This window comes from Theropithecus gelada, chromosome 2 (genome assembly GCF_003255815.1).
Source record: "Theropithecus gelada isolate Dixy chromosome 2, Tgel_1.0, whole genome shotgun sequence".
NCBI classification, from domain to species: Eukaryota; Metazoa; Chordata; class Mammalia; order Primates; family Cercopithecidae; genus Theropithecus; species Theropithecus gelada.
In genome coordinates this window covers 34,091,430-34,112,914 of record NC_037669.1, presented here as the reverse complement: position 1 = coordinate 34,112,914, position 21,485 = coordinate 34,091,430, and the positions used below count along the sequence as shown (strand labels likewise).

Here is a 21,485-nt window from a genome sequence, read left to right as displayed (position 1 = left end):
AGAGAGAGAAAGAGAAGAAAGAAAGAAAAGAAAGAGAGAGAGAGAAAGAAGGAAAGAAAGAAAGAGGAGAAGGAAAGAAAAGAAAAGAAGGAAGGAAGGAAGGAAGGAAGGAAGGAAGGAAGGAAAGAAAGAAAGAAAGAAAGAAAGAAAGAAAGAAAGAAAGAAAGAAAGAAAGAAAGAAAGAAAGAAAGAAAGTCAAGCAAGTCATATTGTGGAAAACATTGAATGCCAGGCAGTGGAGGTAATTCTAACTTTTATGCAATAGGCCAAGGAGGCACTGAGGAATTTTGAGTGGGGGAATGGCCACTGGGGCTTTAATTCTGGGGGAATAATTTTGATAGTGCTATGAAGGACCAGTTAGAAAGTGCAGCAGAACTTCAGGTAAGGGATCATAGGATCCTAAAATAAGTAGGAGGCAACAAGAAAGGAAAAGTAGGGGAAATTTTGGGGAAAAAAAAAAGGCAAAAGTAGGGTCTATAAACAAGAACCTCTTGAATATGAAAGATTAGGAAGAGAAAGGAGTCAAACAAAACACAAGATTCCAGGAGAAAGATGCTGTCAAGAAGAGATCACCATGTCAAGATGCTTTGACGCTTTAATGGTTTAATTTTTAACATCTGGCACAATAGGAACAAGTGGACTAGCCAGGAAGTAATGTGATCTGGAACTCAGGGGAGAAAGCAGGGAAGTAGTTGGAGATTTAGGGAGGTTAGCACAAAGCTTAAGATTATTAACTTGGAGTCAAATAAACATGAATTCTAATCCTGGCATGGCCCCCTACTAGTGGTGTGGCTTTGGCAAATTCCTTAAATACTCTAAGAAGTTGGAAATTGAAGATAATAACAGCACCAAAGAATTGTGAAGATGAAATGAGTGAATGTGTGTCAAAGCTTAGCACAATGTGATAAATTCTCAATAAATGGCAGATCTTCTTTGGGGTCACCTGTTGGAGCTATGAGGTGGATGGATGATATTATTGGGAGAAGGAGAAGAGGCAGAAGGGGAAGTGGGAGAGAGAGAACTCAGAGGAGGAAAGGGCGGAGGCTTTTGACTTTCGGGAGGAGGCTTTCAGAAAGGACATGAGAGAACGGGACAGGGTTCGCTTTGTGAGGAGGGAGAACTGTGTAAAGAGAGTCCCCTCAGCCCTCCTAGTTCCTGAGCCTCCTCTCTTCCCTCTTGAGAACGTGCCTATACTCTCCATCCACACATATTCACATGCACTGAGGGCTGTGGGTGAGGTTGTGCAGGTTGTGCCCTGCACAAGGGTGTGGGAATGAAATTCAGCCATCACTCCCTTTTCCAAGCCTAGAGTTGGCCAGAAGAGGGTGCCTTTCTACAATCTGCCAGCCAGGAGAGGGTGCCTTTCTCTAATTTGCACAAGAGCACCATTTTGCTGGCAGCAGCCATGCTTAACGCACACTTCTAGTTCTTACCATTTAAAACGCAACCAACAAGAGTAACTTTGAGTTGGCTTCTGTCCCATATAGGAAAACTCTGAGAATACACAACACCTACCTACCTGAAGGAACCGGCCATGTCTTAGATCCCAAGCGAAAAGGAAACTCCCTTCTTGGCTCATATTTCTATATGGGCCAATGAATTCTCACCGAACCTCAAAATGGAGCCCCCTCCTATTCTAGAAATGAAAACAGGCCTTGGAAAAGCTGGGTTCATTATTCTTCACAGCAGTTTGCAGTACATAGCATTACATTCTGTTCATGTGATGACAAATAGCTGGTCAATTCATTAAAAATGCAGTCATTCATGCAGACCTTTGGTCTTCACACAATGCCAGTCACCAATCTGACAAACTTAACCAAGTGGATTCACTATTTTTTGGTCATGAAGCCCTGGTCTATAATAATGCTGTGGAAAGAGATAGGAAAGAAAAGGAAATGATAAAAGGGTTTTTGAAAGCAAGTAATACTATTGTCATTAGATTCGTAGGCATAGCTCTGATGCTTGGATTAATGCTGCCTTTTCTTTTTTAAAAAGCAGAGTGGGAAGTCCTCTGAGCACAAGCCCCTACTCCTTTAGCTCCCTGCCTCCCCAGGGAGCCAGCCCCCTCCCATCACATCCTGGGTCCAAACTAACTCAGGGAGAGGGCTGAGAATGTGTCAGAAGAGGAGGACACGACCAAGTGGTGAGAATCAGAGTCCTCCGAGAGGAGCCCAGGAATAATGCAGCCAAATTCATTCACCAGGGAGTTCTTTAAGTGGCTCTCAAATGGCACCCATCACACAGGCAAGCCTCCGCGTCTTTGCAGCGAGCACAATAGGTACCAGATGAGTCACAGGCACCTTGGATTTTTAGTTTGCATCTAAATAAGCACTTTATATTTGCAAAAGGCTTTCCAGTCATTTGCAAAAAGCTTTCTCCTTCAACAACTCCAGGAGGGGAGTCCACAGAACTAAAGATTTATTGAGCCCCCTGTCTGACCAAATAAAAGGTGGTGAAAAGCAGCCCTCACAGAACTCTGGGGCTCATTAAACCCAGGCAGGGAGTTAGAGTCAGACCTTCCCACCCAGGCTGGCCTCTTTCCTCCTGGACTGCTAGCTTCCTAAAGAGTAACCCTTGTCAGTACACACACATACACACACACACACATGCACACACATACATCTCCCACCCCGGGACAGGGCTCTGAGATAGAAATCAAATTCTGCAAGGTACTGAGACCTTCAGTAAGTGACAAGCCATATAGATCCCGCTCACAGAACCGGAAGTCAGAAGGGACATCACAGTTACCTCATTTGAGCAGAAATGCTAAAAGCTTGCATGAAGTCCCACAGCCTCTTAGCACAGGTATGGAACTAGAAATGGAATCTCCTGACTTTCCACCAGCACTCTATTACAGTAAGTGACACCTTCATTGGTGAAGGTGAGGATGGGGCACCAAGGCAAGGGCCTCTGGCCACGCTGGCAGCTCACCTTTATAGGTACAATTTTCTTGGACTAAATGAGGCACATTTCCTATGCCTTCAATGGCCTGGCTACCTCTGTGCTAATGCTAACTTACATGAGTCTGGAAGCAACAACAATAAAAAGTTACCATTTATTTAGCATGTACTATGTGCCAGACACTAAGAGCTCTTCATTCATTATTGCTAACCCTCACGACAACCCAGAGAGAGTGATGTATTTAGCCTCATTATATAAATAAAGGTGCTGAGACTAGAATAGGTAGGTGAGCTTGCTGAGATCACACAACTGGCTGGTGCAAGAGTAAGGGTTCAGGCTGCCTCTATTACAGCACACTCCCTTACTCAGAGATGCTGAGCTGTGAGTCTGGCTCTGGGTTCCCTAGCTATAGAGTCACACTGCCTGGCTAAAAATCCAGGCTCTACAGTTTAATAGCAATGTGACCTTGGGCAAGTCAATTAACCTGTCAGAGCCTCAGTTCCCTTATCCGTTTAGCGGAAATAATAACAACTACCTCAAAGGGTGGTTAGGATTCAATGAACTAATATTTGTAAAGCACTTCAAATAGTGCCTGTCACATAGAAAGTGTTACGTACTTTTTTGGTGGATAAACAAATTTAAAGTTCCCTGACATCAGGAGGAAGGGGAAGATAACCACAAACTCACTGATATTAACAACCACTGATCCCTTGAGCTAGCACAATAATAATGACAACAATAACAATATTAATACTGTCTTTTAAATGTTTAGTATTAATCACTAGGCACTGTGGTTTAAAAAAACATGTTTACAGAGAAAATATCATTCAATATTCATTACAGCCTTTTCGGGCAGAAATTATTATCCCCATTGTACAGATGAGAGAAAACTGACTCTTAGAATAAACAAACCACTGGCCCATGGTCACACAGTTCAGTGGTAGAGCTGGGATTCAGAGCTGATGAGTCCGCTTCTCATGCCCGCGGATTTAATCACCAAGCACACTGCCAGTGCTGGAGTCAGCGGAGTCATCCACATCAGAAACGGCCCAGGGAGCTAAGACCTCAGACACAAGGGGAGAGGCCCTGGCTCAGGGTCTGCAGAGGCGGCACGCACAGTGCGAGGCTGGCAGGTCCGGGCCCGGGAGTACCGCCGGGAGCGCAGCGGCCAGATGTTCAGAGGCGGCCCTGGGCCAAGCCTCTCTCTCCCCGCCAAGCCCAGCCCAGCCCTCCGGGTGCTTTGGCGCGGCCCTCGCCCGCAGTCGGTCACGTGCAATCGCTCCCAGAGGAAGTCAGAGGCTAAGCGGTCGGCCTGGGTGGGAATGCAGGGTCCCTGCAGGGCTCCAGGAACCAGGGCGCCGGGCTTTCCCTCTCTGCCTCCCCACAGAGCCTGGAGAGCCCCCAGGTGAGCAGTGAACTTCTCACCCCAGCCGTGCTGGCAGAGTTCTTGCTGCATTATAGTGCCCTCCGATGGCCAATTCCGGTACAGCCTCGCTGTCGCAGTCGGCTTATGACAAGCAGGGACCTCATTTATTCTAACAGTTTAATCATGTTTTAAAAAGAGCAAGAAAAAAATTAATGTAACAGTGTTAAATTGTAGTCTTGTCTCTTATTTCTTTTCCAAGTGAACAGAAATCTTCGTCACAGAAATTTTCCGTAACGCAGACTTTCTCAAAACCTGTCTAATCATAAGATGCACTTGCTTGCTAAAAATACACATTTCTGTTCTCACTGATATGTGGGAGCTAAGCTATGAGGATGCAAAGGCATAAGAATGATATAATGGACTTTGGGGACTTGGGGGAGAATCCCCAAGGAGGAGATTCAAGAGAGGACTTGCATCAGATGGAGGGGAGCGTGGCGAGGGATAAAAGACTCCAAATACGGTACAGTGTATACTGCTTGGGTGATGGGTGCACCAGGATCTCACGAATCACCATAAAGAACTTACTCGCATAACCAAATACTACCTGTACCCCAATAACTTATCGAAAAATAAAACAATTTTTAAAAAGAAGAAACAAAAATGCACATTTCTTGGTTCCACCTCAGAAATACTAAATCAAAATCTCCAGAAACTAAGCCTGATATTCTGGTGGTGGTGGTGGTGGTGGTGGTGTTTTGAGAGCGAGTCTCGCTCTGTCACCCAGGCTGGAGTGCAGTGGCGCAGTCTCGGCTCACTGCAAGCTCTGCCTCCCGGGTTCACGCCATTCTCCTGCCTCAGCTTCTCGAGTAGCTGGGACTACAGGCACCCGCCACCACACCCGGTTATTTTTTGTATCTTTGGTAGAGACGGGGTTTCACTGTGTTAGCCAGGATGGTCTCGATCTGCCGACCCCGTGATCCGCCTGCCTCGGCCTCCAAACGTGCTGGGATTACAGGCCTGAGCCACCGCGCCTAGCCGATATTCTGCATTTTAACAGGATCCCCAGGCAATTAATAGAATCAAGCTGATTGAGGAAACTCAGCTGTGGGCGCACGCACTGCTCTGCAAGCACTAACCACCCTTGCCATGCTGACTTCGCTGAGGAAGCCCCTGTCCCCCACAAGAACTCAGAGAGCTGTCGATGCCCTTGAGAGGGAGGAGGGCACTCAGGAGAAACACACCTCAGAGGTGGGAGACTTGGCTCTGCCACAATTTGCTGCAGAACCTTGGGTTCATAATTGACATCTTTGCCTCTCTGCTTCCTCCTTTATGGGACAGAGCCAAGGTTTCCTACACTTGCTGGCTCACTTCATTAATGGAGCCTCCAGGGAGTTGCTGAACGTTATAGCATATTTAGGAAAGTATATGACTCTCAGTGGTCTGCTGAAGCCAGCTTATCATGGCTAGCAAGAGCTGATTGGCAAAATTTTAGAAACCTTTTGAGTCAGTTATTAAAGCTTTGGTGGTAGCTTAAAATCGGCCATGGTGGGAGTATTTACGCCACAGAAATTGGCAAATATTACAAATTAGGGCTCTTTGTAAACTACAGAGCCTATTGTTAGCCATTTGCCAGCACACCACTGAATACACAGAAGGGTCAGGCTCTTTTACATCAAAGGACATTATGCAAGTGGAAGGCCTGGAGAAAGCGAGTTACAGTATTCCTTCCCCTCGCTATTCGGTCATGGCAGCAACAGGACTCAAGGCTCAGCCCCTCCTCCAAGGTTCCTCATAGTTACCGCTAACAGCGAGGCCCTTGTAGACATATTGGACTGGAAGCCCAGCAGAGTCTAAAGCCCTGAGGGGAGCCAGAGGCCTAGAGAAACACCAGCTGCTACTTGACCTGCTCTTGTATACACCAAGGAGAGGATTCAAGAGAGAACTTGCATCAGATGAAGGGAACTAGGTTGTTGTAGCCTCCCAAGGAGCGGGTAGCAGGATCTTAATTTGACCTTATCAAATTTTTCCCTTTTGAGAAAGAAGCCACCTTTGTCATACCTCATGGTGTCAAGGCCAAGTCCTGCACAGTTTACCTTCATCTCAGAACTCACAGCTGACTGTAATCTGCCCTTTTGGGAATACAAATCTTATCACTCTACAACAAGTTGCACAAGAGGCAGATTCGGGCAGTGCTGGCGCATAGGAGCAGGGGAAACACACAGGAGGAGCATCAGGAAGCCTTGCCCAATCCCTTTTAGCCCAGCATCTGTCCTTTCCTTAATCCCAGGCCTTGAGGTGCACAACAAGGGTTAAGGAGGCTCCAGGTTCCCTGGAAACTGACAAGACAAAATGTTAAGCCATAGGTAGATCCAGCTTATACCTTAGATCCCTGAGCCTGGCCAGGATTAGAAGGGAAGGAAGCCTTCCCCTCCTACAGGAAAGGAGGCCTTCATGACCCATGAGGCAGTCAGTTAACAGTTTCTTATTACTTTCTTTATACAAGGACCTATGGAGAATATCAAGGTTGTAACAAGATTTGATCCTGAAGTAACTTAAATTATATGAGGCTCTCTCTCTTCAGCCACAAGGCAAATTCAGTCATGAGGCAAGACAGCTGCATGCAGGAGGGCATTGTAATTGATTTGCATAGAAGTGCTAAGAGTTCATAGTTAGTTAGAAGTCTCTATGTAGGATGGAAAGAACCGGTAAGGTTGCTGGTTGAGTTCATCTGAGATTAATGGATGGCAAGATCAAGTTGGCCAGGGAGGGAGAAGGAATGATTAATTGAACAAAGACACCAGTCTCTGACTATTGAAGAGTACTCATCACGGGGCCAGTTGGGCTGGAGCTGTGAGTGAGTGTCAGGGATCAGTGGGAGGTCAGATTGGCAACATAAGCTGAGGTCATGTTGGAGAAGGCTGAGCTTGGTTTATGGGTGAAAGAGGAGCCATCAACAGTGTATTCATTTTCTATTGCTGTGGAACAAATTGTCACATATTTAGAGGCTTGAACTGTACCCATTTTTATCTTGCAGAGTCTGTAAGTCAGAACCCTGTACACAGTGTGGGTAGATTCTCTTCTCAGGATCTCGCAGGGCTGAACTCAAGGTGTAGACTGGGTTGTGTTCTCATCTGGAGCCTGAGGTCCTCATCCACACTCATTCAGGTTGTTAGGAGTATTCAGTTCCTTGCAGTTGCAGGACCAAGGTCCCTACTTTCTAGCTGTCTGTCAACCAGTGCTGTTCTCAGCTCCTGTAAACCTTTTGCCATCTCCTTAAAAAATGACCCTCTCCAAAACATAGCAGTTTGCTCCTTCAAGGCCAAGAGGAAAATTTCTCAGTCCCCTTTAAGGGCTCACCTAATTAGGTCAGGCTCACTCAAGATAATCTCCCTTTTGATTATCTCAACCTCAACTGATCAGTAATCTAATCACAGGAGTGATATTACATTATAATCACAGGTTCAGCCTACACTCAACGGAGGGGACTATACAAGGCAGAAATCTTGGGGCCATCCTAGAGTACTGCCTGTCTCAGATAAGTTTCAGCTGGGGAGATAGGGAGACGTGATGAAATTTATTTTTGGAACCTGGCAGCAGGAGACCAACGAGGAGGCTGTAGCCATCAGAGAAATCAGGTAGCAGGAAAGGGATAGGTGGATAAATAAATGGGGAAGATATCTCAATGGATAAATTTACAGGACCTGGAATATTCCTTCCCCATCTGACCTCATGGCTGGCTGCCTCTTGTACCACTCACTTCCCTGCCCACTCTGTGTTAGTTTTACCTCCTCCCTGGTTCTCTAACACATCACCCAGCATATTTCTTTCATGGTACTCTTCATTTTATATTAACATATTTGTTTCCTTTTTTATTGTTCATTCACTCCACTTAACGCTAAGCTCAAAGAGAACAGGGACAATGTGCCTTTTGCACACCTCTGAATATCTGGAATGGGGCCTGGCATATAGATGGGACTCAATAAATATTGAATAAAGTTTAAATAAATAAGTGACCAAGGCTGAGCATGGGGTCTCACGCCTATAATCCTGGCACTTTGGGAGGCTGAGGTGGGTAGATTGCCTGAGCTCAGGAGTTCGAAACCAGCCTGGGCAGCATGGTGAAACCCCATCTCTGCTAAAATACAAAACATTAGCCAGGCATGGTGGCACGCGCCTGTAGTCCCAGCTACTCGGGAGGCTGAGGCAGGAGAATTGCTTGAACCTGGGAGCCAGAGGTTGCAGTGAGCTGAGATCGCACCACTGCACTCCAGCCTGGGTGACAGAATGAGATTCCATCTCTAAATAAATAAATAAATAAGCAAGCAAATTATATGAAAGGGTCCAGGGAGAGTCAAAAGGTCTGAGTACTAGGTCTGGGTGTCTTGAAGAAAGGCAGAAAGTGCAACCAGATGGAGAGGCGTGGGGAGTTGGGGAGATCTGTTTTAGACATCTTGAGTTTGAGATGACTGTGGAACAGTTGTCCAGCTAAGTCCTACGGGCAGCTGGGAATGCTGATGAAGAATTGTCATACAAAAGAAACCACAACAATGTCCAATAACAGTAAGGAACTGGACTTTGGTTATGTAAAAGAATGAAAACTGGATTTTAAAATAAGCCTCCATTGGACATTTCTCATTTCCATTTTTAAAACATCTACTACTTAGAGGAGCTGTCACAATGAAGGCTATAATTTATATTAGGACACAAGCAGGGGGTAAACATCCTCTTTAGGTATGTTCTTTCATTGTCTGAAAACCTGCAGGAGACGGTAAAGGCACACAGACCAGCACCCAGAGCGTTCAGAGTGAAGAGTGTGTGACGGTAAGGCCGGTCATGCTGGGCGATCAGGCAGAACCGGTAAAGCAGCTCTCCAGCAATCCAGTGGTGCTATGTTAACTTTGTTATTCTTCCCTTTTTCTGTTCACCTCCCTCAATAAGTTCTTCATTTATCTTATCTCAACCCTTCTGCTATTTTTGACCTTTCTGCTTTTCTCTCTTCCTCTAACTAAATTGTATTTCTCATGCCATATGTATCAACCTGATTATTTCTCTACTAACTTCTTTCATCTGGTCTCTTGAAAAGATCCCCTCACTGGACTTGGTGGCTCATGCCTGTAATCCCAACACTTTGGGAGGCTGAGGCCAGAGAGTTGCTTGAGCCCCAGATTTTGAGACCAGCCTGGGCAACAAAGACAGACCCCATCTCTACAAAAAAATAAAATAATTAGGCAGGCTGGTGGCATAGCCGTATAATCCTAGATACTTGGCAAGCTGAGGTAGGAGGATCTGATCCCAGGAGTTGAACTGCCGTGAACAGTGATCGTGCCACTACACTTCAGCCTGGGTGACAGAGTGAGACCCTGTCTCCAAAAACAACAGCAACAAAGAAAGAAAAGTATCCCATTCCATCTCACCATGCCTATACCCTCTCCCTTGCTTTTTCAGGTACACCGCAGTGGTCATGCCCGTTCACTACCAGCATGGCACGGGACAGAGCTCCTGTCGGCGCGTGACCCTCATGATCACGGCCGTCTGGGTACTGGCCTTTGCTGTGTCCTGCCCTCTTCTGTTTGGCCTTAATACCACAGGTAACGATGATGGCTTCACTTCTAGCATCCATGTGACTCACAGCACACCTGAATGACTGGCTGTGAGTTGTGCTCAGCCCTGAAATTTCTGACCCCCAGTCAGTGTACTTTGCAATTAAATGAGAATGCCACAGAATGCAAAGCTTTGGCCTTTGTGGGTTATGAATAAAATATAAAGCAAAACCTCATCAATTATTGGCATGGGGGTAAAGTTCTGCCCCAATTAATGAAAAGTCTGGCTCATCTTTATTTTGAAAGAAATGTCATTGTATTCATTTGCAGAAATGTACCAGTTAAAAAAACCAAGATATATATTAATAATTCAGGCAAGGTTTGCTAATAAAAAGATAACAATTCATAACAGACCTACAATGCAAATAACACATTATAAAAGTCTTATAGCAGGATATATACTTCTAACTTTTTACTCAATAAGAATAATTTCCAATTCTTCAGAACCAACCAGTATAGATTCCCAAATTGCTGGAGAGTATATTTCCTATTTTCAATACAAAAATTCTGGGCCGGGCATGGTGGCTCACACCTGTAATCCCAGCATTTTGGGAGGCCGAGGCGCGTGGATCACAAGGTCAGGAGATCAAGACCATCCTGGCTAACACGGTAAAACCCCGTCTCTACTAAAAATACAAAAAATTAGCCAGGCGTGGTGGCGGGCGCCTGTAGTCCCAGCTACTCAGGAGGTTGAGGCAGGAGAATGGTGTGAACCCAGCAGGCAGAGCTTGCAGTGAGCCGAGATTGCGCCACTGCAGTCCAGCCTGGGGGACAGTAAGACTCCGTCTCAAAAAAAAAAAAAAAAATTCTGGGTATGTTGGTTGGCACATGGTACATCTACTAGATGGATGGATGGATGGATGGATGGATGGATGGATGGATGGATGGATAGATGGATGGATGGACAATGTATATATCTGAAATGCTCAGGATTTTAAGCATGACACCAATACCTCAGATGAATCAGTGCCTTCTGTGTTTGTACCATGTCCATCTTTTAGCCTCAGTAATTTTTTTTCTTTCTTTCTTTTTTTTTTTTTTTTTGAGACCAAGTCTCGTTCTGTTGTCCAGGCTGGAGTGCAATGGCATGATCTCGGCTCATTGCAACATCCACCTGCTGGGTTCAAGCAATTCTCCTGCCTCAGCCTCCCAAGTAGCTGAGATTATAGGAACCCACCACCATGCCCTACTAATTTTTGTATTTTTAATGGAAATGGGGTTTTACCGTGTTGGCCAGGCTGGTCTCGAACTCCTGACCTCAAGTGATCAGCCCGCCTCGGCCTCCCAAAGTGCTAAGCTTACAAGTGTGAGCCACCGCACTCGGCCAGCCTCAGTAATTTAATGTGTCGAATGAAAGGTATTAACACACACAATATCGTGATGGGTATTGACAATATACACTGAGTGCTGAGGGAAAACTGCTTGATAAGTGTTCCAGTGGTCATCTGGATTTCTCATTTTGTCCATTTGAATTGATTCATTCAATGCCTATATTCCAGGTTTGTAAATTTCTAGTATATATGTACTAGCCACATAGCCATGTGCTTGTGTGTATGCAGATATTATATGTAACATATTATATATAAATATGGGCAAATTCTAACTTTAAGTAATCTTCCAAGTGTCATTTGCTGGACAATGATTTAGAAGTCAAAATATATTTTGGAAGATAGGTATAGGCTCTGGAGCAAGTAAAATCTAAGTCCAAACTCCAATCAAAGTCCAGACTTACTAGCTGTCTCTCCTTAAACAAGTTACTTAACTTCTCTGAGTTCCTCATTGGTAAACGTGGGATAAAATTACAGTAGAGCATACACTTGAGTGAATTAAAATATGTGAACTTGATCTATGTATTTAGTTAAGACATTTTTAATATTTATTTATATATATATGACCCCCTACAAATAAGCCCAGCAATTTTATCTCTAAAATTATATGTTCCATAGGAACTCTATGATATATGATATATTACTATATGTATCATACAACTTATTACTCTTCATGGTTATAATAAAACCATGTATATCTTTATATGTGATTCAGATTTTCAAAGCAAATTTGGAGTCTATATAATTTTCACTTTATTTGTTGACTTTAGAATCTAAGCCTACATATAACTCCACTCTACTTTCTTCATAGAGATTTTTGCAATTAAATGAGGATTAAATTGGGATAACATATGTAAATATGCCAAGCACGTACCACCTACTCAAGGCTGGCTTGTTTCTCTGCCACAGTAAAGGGTAACTAGCCAACTTATTAACAAATATTTGCCTGTTTAACCCAGGCTATTCTCAAATTATGGTGTTGTTATCTTTGCATTACTGTTTACCATTCATTACTTTGTTATGTTAACTGAATGACACTTTATACACACAAACACGTGTGTACATGCATACATTGCCCAGGACAAAGCAACATCCCTTAACACAGCTATAGAGGCTGACTCTGTGGCATAAAATATCATTTTTGGTGAATGCTAAATGTGCTTTATGGGTTAGTCTGATAACTAAGTCACCTTCTGTAACCTTATTTCTATACGAAAATGCATTCTTAGTTGGAATTTCTAGTGTGGGAAACTCACCACTGCTAGACCAAGGCACTGCTTACCCGCTAGCCAACAGCAAATCCCTGCCAACATCAGCTGGGCTGACTGTGGTTCCCCTGACTCATTCTTGGTGGAGGCAGTCTTATTCATTCTCACAGACACACCACACTGGAAACAGTTGAAACAGTCCCAAATTCTGACATTAGACCAAGTTCTCGGTTAATGTCGACATCCAGAGTGAAGAAGAATGATGAATTGCAGTGTTGTTGCCACCAGTGAGATCATTATTGTTCCAGAAACAAAATTCAGGAAAATTTTTTCCAAAAGGATTTTCAAATACAGAATTGAGAAGGCAGAAAAGGCCTGTGACAGCATGTGTGCTCTCACTTCTCCCTCGTCTCTCACAATCTCTCTCTCTTTTACTTTTAAGTGTATTAATAGCACTCTAGCAAGCCCTCCAGGTATTCACATACTGTGTCAAAGTGTCAGGTTCCATTGTAGGAGCTCAGTAAATATTAGCTGGTGTTATGGTTGCTATTATTTATTGGAAAAGTTTATACATCAAAATGTAACTATACATCTGCAGCCATAAGAGTTCTGCTGATGGTTTTAGAGATCAGTTGCCCCTTCCTAGAACACAGTTAGGGGACTTAGTAAGCAAAGCTCAGGCCCAGCTGTCCTCCTCTGCCTCAAGCTGACCTTCACTGTACAGCTTCATTATCTTGATAGATGTGGGTTCCTGCAGCAATTCTCTCATTTATAAGGAAGTTCCCAAGTTCATTTGAAAGCCCAATATAAAGGACTCTTCTCAGTCATTTTTTTCTACTCCTTCTGTGAAAAATAGAGGGGGAGAGAGCAGGATCCTGCCAATAACACCTGATATTGGAAGCAGCTGCACTAATAAGTGCAACACAAAAAAAGAACTTTTTGACAGAGCTCTTCTTTTTAGTGCCAAGGGCTGCCACATGCAATTGTGAATTATTAGAGAACATAAGATACAGAAAAGTTGAACTTCAGTCTCTTCCAACTTGGAGTTGCTCCTGTTCTCAGATAAAAGGTCAACATGAGGCAGAGTTTGGGTGAGAGAGTTCCGAGGCGGGGGCCTGGCGGGCCAGGGTTGCCTTAACTCCCAGCAGAGGCCCAGCAGTCTAGGCAATTTTCACATCATCAACAGACCCTGACACAGCAGGGCATGGTGTGCTGGTGCTAAAGGAAACTCTGAAGATCCCTGAATGAGCAGCCCAACCCTTTCATTGCATAGATAAGAAAAATAACTAGTATTTAAATTCCTGCTAAATCAGAAAGCTATTGTGTTATTTTTAAAAATCTAGAATAAATAAGCAAAGAGTGAATAAGCTGGTGATAAGGGTTTAAGAACCCTTTAAGGGAGGAGAAACTTAAAGTTAAGAAAACTGTATCAGCTGGCTTGATTTTCCTTTGAAAGAAGGAAATGGAGGGGTGCCATTTATTTGATTTCATCAATAGAACATCTCACCTAGTTTTCAGAGCACTGGAGCTAGGTTGGGGGAGGGGGAGCTTGGTTGCACAAGAAGTTAAAAGAATAGTAGAAGCACAAAGTTGAAAGGATAATAGGCTCATCCTAAACTCAGATTCATTGGCACCACATGTCTTTGGAATCAAGTTGGGGTCAAATCTGTCAATTAGTTTGAAGTTCATGAATCTTTCAAGTAAACCTGCTCTGAGCCAAGCTGTTCACATCATGGTGGGGCTCAGTTTCCCAAGACAGCCCGCAAAAGCCTCATAGACGCCTTTGCCTTTTTCACCCAGCACAGTGCTTTAAACATAGTAGGTGCTCCATAAAATTTGTTGAATGAGTAAATAGATGACTCTTCATCATCATCCTTTCTTCCTGAAATGTTGAGATTAGTTGGGATAAGCATCTCTAATCTCAGAGGAGCAGTAACCTCCCCTCCCCCGGGACAGGCCTTCTCCATTATCCTCTGGTCAGTGACTGCTCATGTGTTTACATAAAATGCTCATCTGTACATTTTGCTCATTTATTTACTGTTTATGCATTTGCTCAATAACTATGGTGCTAACAAAACAACACTCTTGCCGTTAAATCATCCAAGCAAGGCACCTCATCTCCGGGGAAGCCAGCTTCTGGGGGGCCTTACTGCCTTCCTCACCTCTTTGGTACACAGCAGAGAAGATCTCAGAACTGCTGCTGTGTGGCGCATCACTGTGCCCTGCCAACAGGACACACACACACCCAGGGCCAGGCCTCCTGGGGGCTGGGGCAGGCCCTACTCATTGGCCACCCACCTCCAGTGTCACTCTGCCTGCAGTGGGGACATTCTGGAAGGGGCTGCAATGCTTGATCTAAGGAAGGGAAGCAGTTTGCTTAGATAGGGGAGGAAGGAAGGGATGGTAATGCAGGTTCTGTGATTATATGTGAGAGCCTTCATTGACTAGGGACTCTGAAATAGCTATCTGCCCTCTCAACTCTCTCTTTCAATATTTTTAATGGAGAAATAAATGTTTGCACATAAAACATTCATAAAGTGTCATGAGATACATACATACTTATATGTAGGTCTCCCTTCTACCCCAGATTACTAAATTCTGCCATCTCCCTCCCTAGAAACAAACAATATTCTTGCAAGATAATGCTTGCCACAGTGTGCATGTCCGTATACATATATGTTTATGTATGTGTATGTGTATTCATTTTTACACAAATAGAAGCATATCATACCCCCTTCTGACCCTGACTTTTTAGAAGAGATAGCTCATACATAAAATTTAGAGGTCAGCCTCCCAGAACCCAGAGTGGGTAGGAAAAGGTATAAAGTTAGGTGGAGGGACCAACAGGGAATATCCGGGACACCAAAGATGGCAACAAGATGGGCAGTGCCACCCCGCTGGTCTCTTCTCACACGTGAGACATGTGAAACGCCTCCTCATGATAGGCAGGATTTAAAACCACCTTTGAAAGAAGGAAATGGAGGAGTGCCATTTATTTGAATTCATCAATAGAACATCTCACCTAGTTTTCAGAGCACTGGAGCTAGGTTGGGGGAGGGGGAGCTTAGTTGCACAAAAAGTTAAAAGAATAGTAGAATAGTCTGTTGTCAGACGCTGACAACAGAAAAGCTGACTTCAGAGAAGGGGCGGATCACCACCGACATGGCTCCCTAGAGATTCTGAAAGACCATGTGCTGCCACCCCATCCCTCTTGGCAACTCCATCACCCCTGAATACCAGGAGATGCCAATTTGGTGAACTACGCAGAGCTTATGAGCCATTTTCTTTTTCTTTTTTTCTTTTTTCTTTCTTTTTTTTTTTTTTTTCTGAGACAGGGTCTCGCTCTGTCGTCCAGGCTGGAGTGCAGTGGCGTAATCTCGGCTCACTGCAACTTCCACCTCCCGGGTTAAAGTGATTCTCCTGCCTCAGCCTCCTGAGTAGCTGGGATTACAGGCTCGCACTACCACGCCCGGCTAATTTTTGTATTTTTAGTAGAGACGAGGTTTCACCATGTTGCTCAGGCTGGTCTTGAACTCCTGACCTTGTGATCCACCCTCGTCGGCCTCTCAAAGTGCCCTGGGATTACAGGCGTGAGCCACCGTGCCTGGCCCCTGTGAGCCATTTTCTAAAGGATGATGACACAGGCGTTGGTGAAACAACATGAAATTCACCTGAATTTTACCTCCTCTTCAGAGAACCAGAGAATTTAGGAGTAGCTTGTGAAGATTCTAGTGGCAAAGTTGTCATTAAAATGCATCACTGAGCACACTCTTTTCATTTTAGTTCTTAGCTTTTATTCCTTTCCTTCTCCCACAAACATTGTTTCCTGTAAGTCTGTCTCCAAATTTCCATTCCAGATGATACCTTCCCTTTCAGTTCAAAAAGCTCAGGGAGAGAAATAATAAATAAATATAAATAATAGCTATCATTTATTCTCATTAATTCTCACAACTACTATAAAATATTTCTATCCCTTTTTTTTTTTTTTTTTTTTTTTTTACAGGTAATAAAACTGAAGCTTTGCATATTTGAGAAACGTGTCGGCTGGGCGCAGTGGCTCACGCCTGTAATCCCAGCACTCTGGGAGGCCAAGGCGGGTGGATCACCTGAGGTCAGGAATTTAAGACTAGCCTGACCAACATGGAAAAACCCTGTCTCTTCTAAAAATACAAAAAAAATTAGCTGGGCATGGTGGCCCATGCCTGTAATCCCAGCTACTCGGGAGGCTGAGGCAGGAGAATCGCTTGAACCTGGGAGGTGGAGGTTGCGGTGAGCTGAGATCGAGCCACTGCATTCCAGCCCGGGCAACAAGAGCGAAATTCCATCTAAATAAATAAATAAATAAATAAATAAATAAATAAATAAAAGAAACGTGTCCAAGATCACACAGTTAATAAATAGCAGACCTGAATCTCACACTTAGGGTTCTCTGACTTCCACCTACCTCAGAAAACCAAGAAGCAGAATAAGAAGCCTGCATGGCCACTGCCCTCTCCCCACCAGCCCACACCTAAGGCTTCATCTTCCAAGGCCAACTTTGGGGTTGGAGAATCCCCAACCCATTATGAAGACTGGCTGGGTGTACCAACAGTTGTGCTGACAGTGCTGGATGAAGCACAGATGTTCCATGTCACAATAGTAAAGGGGGATGGGGAGTTAAAACTACAGAAAGAACATTGGCTTGGGCATAAAACTGGCTGCAGGAACATATTTTTCAAGTGCAACCTTGGGCTACTTACTGAACCTCTCTGAATTTTAGTCTGCTCATCTGAGAAGAGAGATGGTAATGGCACCTGCCTCATATAATATTGCCATAATTATTAGGTAGGATAAGGTGTACAAAGCTCTTGGCTCATCGCCTGACAGATATTAGTTTGCTTTTCTTTTCTTTTTCAAGATGGGGCACGTTTCAGGCCCATCTTGGGCCTTGGAGGAATCTCAGTATCTGCTATGAAGAAGGCAAAGCTACAGGGACCTCCCAAGGAGAAATGGCAGGAACATTTCAGGACATAAAGCAGGGACAAAGATCCTTCTAAATGCACATTCTCCATGTCACAATATCATTACCTGCCTTTTCCCCATCCCATCTCTAACAAGTGCTGGGATTCCCTGAAAAATCAAATCTCTGTCTTGTATTCAGCTACCACCTGCCCTCCATCCCAGATTCAAAATTGGAGAACTGGCATTCTCAGCAAATAAGGCTTCTTCCTTTCATTGCATTCCAACAATTCTCGAATGCCTCCACACCAGCAGGCCCTTTTCTGGGGGCTGCATACCTCCTGGGAGCCTCTGCCCTGTTGCCCTGTAATGCTCTCCCCAGCCTCCCAGGCTGCATGTCTCTGTGTGACACTTGTGACATCCTATGAAAGGGATCATCTATCTAGACTATTTGCTCCCTTGAGAGCAGACATGGTGTCTCACTCATCTTTGTAGCCCCAGTGTCTGGAACATGATTGTTGGTAAATTTTCTTTTTAAGTAAACTATGAGAAACTCAAAGATGAATTAGACCTTCTACCCTCACTGACCTGACAGTATACGTATCTGAGACTGCATCCTCCCCACCTGCTGTGCAGCAGAAGGTGCGGGCACCATGTGTGACATGGGGCCATGTTTTACCCTCCCTACTGAGTTCTGATACTTGCTAACTGCTTTACCTTCCCCCTTCTCATCCACAGGGGACCCCACTGTCTGCTCCATCTCCAACCCTGATTTTGTCATCTACTCTTCAGTGGTGTCCTTCTACTTGCCCTTTGGAGTGACCGTCCTTGTCTATGCCAGAATCTATGTGGTGTTAAAACAAAGGAGACGGAAAAGGATCCTCACTCGACAGAACAGTCAGTGCAACAGTGTCAGGCCTGGCTTCCCTCAACAAGTAAGCACCCTGGAGTGGGTAGAGGGAAGACAACACACAATCTCCTGACTTCCCAGCCTGTGTCCAGCAGTGCACGATTTTGCCGTTTAGCTACATTGGAGACACAAATCTGACACCCACTTTGTAATCTGCTAATATTGGCTGTGCTTTGAAGGTAGGAAATCCAATCTCAAGAAAACACTGATAGTTGTCTGTAGAGCCTACCTTACCTGGCAAAGTGATTGGATAGCTCCTGGGCTTGTTCTGCTTCCCTTCAAAGTCTTTCATTTTCCCCAAATGGGAAGCAGTTCAGATGTCCCACAGGTTTTGAAGTTTAAGTGCAGCAGTTGTACCTTGCACTGCTGGTGGGTTCCCAGAACTGACTTTTTGTCTAAAACACTCATCCCAAGGATCATTGGGGTCCATCAAAACCTTTTTTCCTTACTGGATCTGTCCCTGTGTCAAGGAACTGACAAGCCGGTGGGATACGGTGCTGATAAAGCATTTTACTGGCTCTTTCTAGGTTCTGAAAAGAAATATCATTGCCTCTGCGATGACCTTCCAATTTCTAGGGCTTTAATTTCTCCTTACCCCATTGCCTGGCACTTAGTAGCTTTCCCATGATGTACCTGAAGCATGAATGGATATATACCAATCACTTGAAATCTACTAGGGAAGGGACAGTGGTAACATTAAACAGCCTCTGCCTTCATGGAGCTTAGAATCTAGACAAGCAAATAAAGCACCCCTCCACTCAAAGTTAATGAAGAGCCCAGAGCTGAATAGGATGTTTGCCAAATGTGAGGTGAAGACAATTAAGCACTCAATTATGAAGTGCTCTGGAGGCTAATAGAAGAGAAAAACCAATATGCTTAGTATATGGTTTGGCTATGTCCCCACCCAAATCTCATCTCAAATTGTAGCTCCCACAATTCTCACGTGTCATGGGAGGGACCCAGTGGGAGGTAATTGAATGATGGGGGTGGGTCTTTCCCCTACTTTTCTCATGATAGTGAATAAGTCTCACGAGATCTGATGGTTTTATGAGGAGGAGTTTCCCTGCACAAATTTTCTCTTGTCTGCTGCCATGTAAGACATGCCTTTCACCTTCCACTATGATTGTGAGGCCTCCCCAGCCACATGGAACTGTGAATCCATTAAACTTATTTTTCTTTATAAACTACCCAGTCTCAGATATGTCTTTATTAGCAGCATGAAAATAGATTAATACACTCAGGAAAGGGTTCCATAGACAGAGTAAGAATTGAGTTTGATCTTGAAGGCAGATCCGATTTGGATGTCTAGATTAATCTTTGATGACCTAGATAATCTTTTTTTTTTTTTTTTGAGACAGAGTCTCGCTCTGTCACCCCAACTAGAGTGCAGTGGCATGATGTCAGCTCACTGCAGCCTGTGCCTACTGGGTTCAAGACATTCTCGTGCCTCTGTCTCCTGAGTAGCTGGGATTGCAGGTGCCCACCAACACATCTGGCTAATTTTTATATTTTTAGTAGAGACAGGGTTTTGCCATGTTGGCTAGGCTGGTCTCTAACACCTGGCCTCAAATGATCTGCCCACCTCAACCTCTCCAAGTGCTAGGATTACAGGCGTAAGCGCCCGGCCTGATGACTTAGATTATCTTTGATGACCTCTTAAGGTCTTTGATGATGTCAAAAGTATGAATGAAGGCCAGACTCTTAAGTTGAAGTCCCAAGGCTTGAGTGAAACAAGACTATTAATCCCCATGAAAGAGAAGATCAAGACCCAAGGCTGAGGATATGAAAGTATTGCATTCAAAATATTATTATGTCACATGACTACCTATAACATGGCTAGACCCACAACTGACTGTTCCTCCTTCAACCCCCCACCCCTAGTCTTCTTGTCTGCAGCTGCACCCCATTCGGCAGTTTTCAGTAAGGGCCCGATTTCCATCAGATGCCACAGGAAAAATGGTAAGTGGGCCATGTCTTTGATCATAGAGAAAGAATAAGAGACCTTTTGCCACAATACTGGCTTATCTTGATTCTACTCTCACCCCAGAATGAAACCTTGCCCTGATTCCCACACATATATCTATAAGACAAGATCTGAAATGCCTCCTAATTTAAGCTGCAGAATAGAATTCATCAGATGATAATTCAGAAAGCATATGACTATTGGGCTGGACCTTAGTGACTGGAGCCAATGACTCTTGCACACAGTGTGACAATGCCATCCAAGGCCACCTGCATTAGAGGAAACAGACGTCAAGGGAACACACATGGGCAGAGCAAAAACCAGGCAGAGAAAGGAAAATTCCAAGTGCCGTATTTACTACTGAATGTGGGAAAAACGAAGACAATTTCATGGTCACCATTGGTCTTGTTCTTGCAATTCAAGCCAGGCCTGCCTCGCCCAGCTAGCAGAGTGCAGAATGGAATCTGGAGGTGTTAGATATAAGAACAGTATTCCTCTCTCTGAATTCCACATTAGAAATAAAACTTCAAAACTTTGTAATCATTAAGGTCTGAGCTTTGTTCAATCTCGGTATAGTTAATGACTTTTTACACAGGCCTGGTATAGTAATTGGAGGTAATCATTTTAAATGATAATAGCTATGCAGCTCAAAGTTGCCTATGGCTGATCCAAGGTCTGAGGAGGCTTCAAGGCCAAAAGGAGGAAAAATATTGAATACAAACGAGAGATGGGACAGCCAAGAGGCTGGCATTTCCAAGAGTGTGGAGAATTAGGTTCTGTCCTGCCATCTGGGAGTGGAGGGCTCTGCCAGCCAGACCCAGAGGAATCCAGTGTTTCCTCATGTCAGTCATGGAAGTAGTGAACAGGTTTTGCACAGAGCTGAGAAATACACTCACCAATATATAATCTTGGAAGAATCATTTTCCTACTATAGGACTGAATTTCCATATCTGTAAAATGGAAACAGGGTATACTAGATCAATGTTTTCAAATCTGAGTTTTTTTTGTTTTTTTGTTTTTTGTTTTTTGAGACAGAGTCTCACTCTGTTCCCCAGGCTGGAGTGCAGTGGTGTGATCACAGCTCACTGCAGCCTTGAACTCTTGGGCTCAAGTAATCCTCTCATCTCATCCACTACACCCAGCTAAATATGGGATTTCTTAGGCAATCCCAAGAATTTGTTTCCCATCCCCTAGTTTTAGAAATAATGCGTTAGAAGTCAAATATTGTCACTTTCAGAAGATCAGTAGGTGCCAGTTTAATTATAAACATA

At 44.2% G+C, this 21,485-nt stretch overlaps 1 protein-coding gene across 3 annotated transcripts in view; it reads left to right on the top strand.

Moving 5' to 3' along the window:
- The window catches only part of DRD3 (dopamine receptor D3), a 50,825-nt gene that overhangs the window by 22,408 nt on the left and 6,932 nt on the right, over positions 1–21,485 (top strand). For all 3 annotated transcript variants that reach the window (XM_025376696.1, XM_025376697.1, XM_025376698.1), the window contains 2 exons: positions 9,713–9,855; positions 18,080–18,276. In XM_025376696.1, coding sequence (XP_025232481.1) covers positions 9,713–9,855; positions 18,080–18,276 — 340 coding nt within the window. The remainder of the gene's footprint in view (positions 1–9,712; positions 9,856–18,079; positions 18,277–21,485) is intronic.